The 5,720-nt window shown below is 35.6% G+C and overlaps 1 protein-coding gene across 1 annotated transcript in view; it reads left to right on the top strand.

Annotated features, from left to right (window-relative positions):
• The window catches only part of ZNF385B (zinc finger protein 385B), a gene marked incomplete at its 3' end in the record, with an annotated part of 619,213 nt that overhangs the window by 600,328 nt on the left and 13,165 nt on the right, over positions 1-5,720 (top strand). Inside the window, exon 7 of the mRNA XM_006864058.1 lies at positions 4,751-4,996. Coding sequence (XP_006864120.1) covers positions 4,751-4,996 — 246 coding nt within the window. The remainder of the gene's footprint in view (positions 1-4,750; positions 4,997-5,720) is intronic.

Raw genomic sequence — 5,720 nt, 5'->3', positions numbered from 1 at the left:
AGATTTAATAGATTAATAAACTTAAATCCAAGACTAAAATTTATGAGTGGGAAAATAAAAATTTGATTATACTTTCCAAAGTTCTAATTCAATATGAGAACTACAGTGTTGGTAGAATTAATTTTGATTGTTTTTTAAATTAAGACCTATATACAACATAGCTGTTCCTTTTACCACTGGGAATAGGTTCTTAAAACTGCTTTCAGAATTTTTGGTATATTCTTTTGCAATGTTGGTATTGAAATATCAGCCCTCTGATGCTGTGTTTGGGAAATATAGTGCTAAGTCTGGTGAATATGGCATTAATTTGAGTAAAGATTTTAGGGTAAAAAATAAGGATAACAAATATTAAAGACTGATTTTCTTTTTTGTCACCTAAAGTACCAACTTGGTTTAAAAGCAATTACAAAAGAGAGGTTTCCAAAATATTTGAGCTTTGTAATCAATGTGGAACTTCCCAAGGAGGCTACTTTGAAGGACTAAACTCATTTGGAAGCATAAATTATGGATATTTGTTACAAAGAGCAATTCTAATGTTGTTAAGTGCCCTCCAGTAGGTTCGACTCACAGCAACCCTGTATAGGGTTTCTGAAGAGCCATTGGTGAGCTTGAACTGCTGACCTTGTGGTTCAAACTGACCTTGCAGTCCAGTGTGTGAACGTACAATGGCTGCTAAGCAAATTTTTCTTCAAAGTCCTATAGGATAAAACCTTTAAAAGGTGTTTGAGTAATTTGAAAATAACTAACTGTCAGAAGACCTGTTAATTAACATTATGTGAGAGAATACTTACAAATTGAATTTGTATTAACCAGATGTTCCAGATGACATGCATCTTTATTACAAGAAACTGAAGTAAACAGTACATTAATTAAACTTTCAAATAATACAAAATAAGAAGGCTTTGTAAATGCCAGTAAGGAAAGAAAAATGATAGATAAAAATATCAAGCAATTAAGAATAGCTAGACTCTGAAGTTTATTAAGTTTACACATCCAGAAAGAATGGCACAATTTAAATATCTATAAATTTATCATTGCCTTTCCTGATTTTTAACAAACCAGTATCAATCCAATGGAATCTGATAGAACTATTCATACACCTCCAAAGTTTGGTGTGGTGCTATCATACACCTCCAAAGTTTGGTGTGATGCTATAAGATCAGCACTGGACTGTGAACCACAAGGTCAGCAGTTTAAACCCATCAGCTGCTCCTCAGAGGGTCACAACTCAATGGCGTTTAACAACAACAACAAAGTTAAAATTTACTCCTAATAGTCTCAAAGATGAAAACTCTGGCCTATCTGGGAAAAAAATATTTAAAATATAATTTAACTAGCTAGCTTTCATATCTTGTAAATATTAAACATACCACACCTCTCAATATTTTTTAAAGGGAAAGTTGTACCCTTAGTATCAATTTGAATAGTTTTAAAATGCTCCATGCCTTCTGGTTCAATTCACCCTTATAATACTATCTCCCCTTACTCTTAGCTATGTTCAACTACCTATGCAGCTGTAGGATAAGCACTAGCCCACAAGGTTGGCACTTCAAACCCACCAGTCGCTCCTTGGAAACTCTATACAGGGTTGCTATGAATCAGAACTGACTCAATGGCACTTAAAAAACAATGCTCAACTACCAAGTATTAACCAAACAAACCCCTAAGGATTCCTACTTGTTTCTGCTTCTATTTCCTTCCCACTCCTTTTCACCTTTATCCTATGCCTATCTAAATCTGACCTCCAAAATACAACCAAAATGCCACTTCCTTATGAAAAATGTCTCTTTCTTCCCAAGCAGAAGTAATCATTTCCTGTTGTATGCTTTCATGCCTCTTACAGTTTCTGTCATAAATTATAGGACTTTAAATAACCACGTTATTTCCTCTACTAAATGGTTACTTTCCTAAGGTCTGTGGCACTGTGGGTTAATGTTCTGGACTGCAAAGTCTTTTGAACCACAAGGTCAGTGGGTCATGCTCACCAGCCCCTCCTCGGAAACCCTATACAGGGTCACTGTGAGAACAAACTCAATGGCACTTAACAACAATAGCAACATCTCTACTTTATTTACTGTTCTCTTCAAGATCTAGCATGCTATCTGTAACTAGCAGGTTGTTAATAAATAAATGACCTCTTCTGAAAAGGAGATGCAAAAAGGAAATTTGTTTAATTTTTTAAAAACAAATAGCAATATAGAGAAAAATAGGATTGTGTCCTTCTTTTCAGTGTAACCTGAATCAGATGATTATTGATTAGGAAAGACTTTTTCATTTAAGGCCAATATGACTTGCACCTAAACTATAATCGTAAAGTAACAACAGCTACTTCACATCTTAGGGTGACTATTGTGTGCCTTTTTATAATGTTATGTTCATACTGTTTCCCCTTTAGGCAGGCATATTAGTACACTATATACTGATCAGTTAGAGAAAACATCACACTCATTTATGCTACTTACAGATCTGTGGAATTTTATTTAATTTTCATGAGTCTCGGTTTCCTCCTCTCTCAGACAAAATCATCTGTCCTACCCGTTTCATAAGGTTGTTGTGAAAGCTAATGAGGTAAAGTAACTGCTAGCATTTTGTAAACTATGAAGTTCTATATAAATGTTAGCATCTGTGAGCCTCTCCCTCCAATATAATCTCATCTATGACATCCATAGCACAAGCATGAACATAGTCATAAGACTATGAGATAGAGTAAGTAAATGACTGAGGCTAGATTCTCTTAGGTCAAATTTATTTAAATATAAAATGCTTAAAGCAAGAGAAGAAGGTATGCATTAACTTAGGTTTATTTCACAAGAAACTAAGTAATTCCATAGGGGCAAATCTTTAGATTCCTGAGTTATTTCTCTACTTTGTGAGTTCCATAGATGCCAAATTCAGTCTGGGAGACCCTTATAGAGGAGAGAGTTTCAGACCTAAAACAATTTCCAATCTAATTCCACAACTATTACCAACTGTTGATTGTTGTTGATAAGTGCTGTCGAGTTGATTCCGACCCATAGTGACCCTGCATAGGATTTCCGAGGCTGCAAATCTTTACGGGAGCAGAAAGCTTCATCTTTCTCATGCAGAACCACTGGTAGTTTCAAATTGCTGACTTTGAAATTAGCAGCCCAATTCATAACCGCTACGCTACCAGAGAATTATTATGTTCCTTTCTCGTGTACTATTGAAGTCAGCTGAGTAAAAGCCCGAACTATTTCCCATTGTATATTGCCTAAAGTTTTAAGACACTGTAGAATAAAATACAAAGTGTGAAACCTGAAGATAACAAGGAATCCTAGCATTTATTCCAAATACTCCCAGACCTGGAATCCTATAGCTCCTCTGCTATAGCATCCCAGAGGGATACAACTCAAGAAAATGGGTGGAAACCAACTGCTTTCTCCTTAAATTAATTTGACTTTTCTTTAGGTTTCAGCAGAAATATGAAATCCTACCATTTTGGTGAGTCCTGAAAGCTTTGGTTTGCCCCATATGCAGAGTCATGTAACATACACACAGACATAGACCACCACATCACTGTTCCTTAGTCTCTACTTTCCTCTTGGTCACCAGCCCAATCATTTATTATTGTTGTTACATGCCATCAAGATGGTTCTGAATCATAGCAGCCCTCTACCGGGCTTCCAAGGAGCAGTTGGTGAGTTTGAACTGCTGACCGACCGTGCGGTCCAGTGCTTATCCTACAGTGCCACACCAGGACTCCAGGGCCATTCATACACACATCCAAATTAGGTCAACTATCAAACTACTTTTCCATTACAATTCCTTTTCTTTTACTGAGAGTTTCTAAGTGTATCTGTAGACATTTTCTGAGAGCGCAAGCTCTACTAGGATTAAATATGTGGTGAATTCTGCTGTTGCCTAAGAAGTTCCAGTTTCTTTCCCAAAAGAGCTGTTGAGCAGAGCCTGTCTTGAATAGTAAATGAACCTCGATGAGGTAGAATGTGTTAGTCATTCAGACCCCTCTTATAGGCTGTGCATAGGCCTTGAGGATTATAAGCATTTAGTAGCTACATGATCAAAATGCCAAGACATTTGTAAATGACTAGGCTAAACCTCTTATTGTGCATATAGTTAATATTATTTAGAAAGGCAGTTATTAATAAGCTAATGAACTGAACGGAATCTTTGCCTCTTATAGTTTGGATAAATTGCATTGACATTTCAAGAGCAGCAAAACTTACCTACTCATCGTCACAATTCCAAATTAAGCATGTTTTTTGCCTTCCCCTCTAGTCCATACTCCAAAGTTAGAATTTTAACAGTGAAAAAAGTGAAGTTGCACTTGATATTTGGATTGTAATAAAAGCATGAGTAGTCAAATGAAACTAACATTGCCTAATGACTTCTTTTACATTATCATCATCTCCTATAATAGTGCTGGAGGGTGGTGAGGAGGATGGCGATGTGCCCTGGAGTCAGTTTGTGTTGCAGGGTATCTGATTTTATTGTATTTTAAAGACCTCCCTGGAGGTCTTTTTACAACTCCAGGAATTTACAACTCCAGGAAAATAGAAAGCAGGTTTTCTGCTCCAAGTGGAAGAACATGATCTTGGGGTGGACTAATATGGAAACTGCTGTGTTGAATTTCTAGAAAATTCAAGCTCATTGTGCTGCAGTAAAATCTATGTACACAAATCAGCTTTCCATTTTGAACTTATTTCTGGTGACTTTTCTGTGTCTGTATCATATATGGAGCTTCAATAGCATCTCCTTTGATCTCTCTTAGAAGATAAAGGCAAGTTAAAAGGCAACAGTGCCAGTCAGCCGTCTATCTCTGAAGGTGGCCCATTTCTCCTCAAATCTGGCACGACATCCATGCCACCTGGAGCAGCTACTTCTCCCTCCAAGAGCACAAATGGAGCCCCTGGTAATGTTTCTGAATCAGAAGAAGAAAAAGCCAAAAAATTACTGTATTGTTCACTATGCAAAGTGGCTGTGAACTCCCTTTCACAGCTAGAAGCACACAACACAGGTTAGCAGCTACCTTTTGAATTTAAATGATGTTTATAACCAACCACTTTTTCTCATTGGAATACTGTATCTTTTATTGTTCAGACATTAGGTGTGTTCAGTGTCTTCGTGACTTTTTTCATTCAAAGGAGTAGTTTTTAACAGAAGTATGCTGATAGTGATTTTGGAAAGACCAAGGTAAAAGCAAGCAGAGTAGAGATAAAACTTGTTCTAATCTTTTATTTCCTCATGAACATGTCATGCTTTTTTAAAAAAACTCCTTTTCATGAACATATTATCATTTATGTACAATATTCAGTGCATCACTGAAAAAAATGGTAAAAAAATCTAAATGCTCATTAGTGGAGAAATGTTGAGTAACTTATAGTAAGCTCAATATAACAGAATATATTATTCAGTCATTAAAATGTAATGGTAAATATGTATGTGATATGATGTGTGAAATTTTAGATTGATCCCAATTTTGAAAATATTTCTATTTTTAGTATGTAAACATAACCTGGAAAAAATAGCCTAAAATGCTAATAGTGGTTATCTCTGAATAGTGGAAATGTGGTTAATCTTTATTTTGTCATGCTTCTGTATATTTTCTATATTCCATTTATTCTGTTTTCTATATGCCCATTTTTTGCAATGAAAATGATTATATTTATTAACAGCATTAAAATGGAATATTAAAGAAATTATCAGCCTGAAGATAAACTTCTCCAAGATTTGTTGTTGTT

Source organism: Chrysochloris asiatica, unplaced genomic scaffold (assembly GCF_000296735.1).
Source record: "Chrysochloris asiatica unplaced genomic scaffold, ChrAsi1.0 scaffold00059, whole genome shotgun sequence".
NCBI lineage: Eukaryota > Metazoa > Chordata > Mammalia > Afrosoricida > Chrysochloridae > Chrysochloris > Chrysochloris asiatica.
Note: the sequence above shows the minus strand (reverse complement) of the source record. Positions and strands in the feature narration are given on the sequence as shown.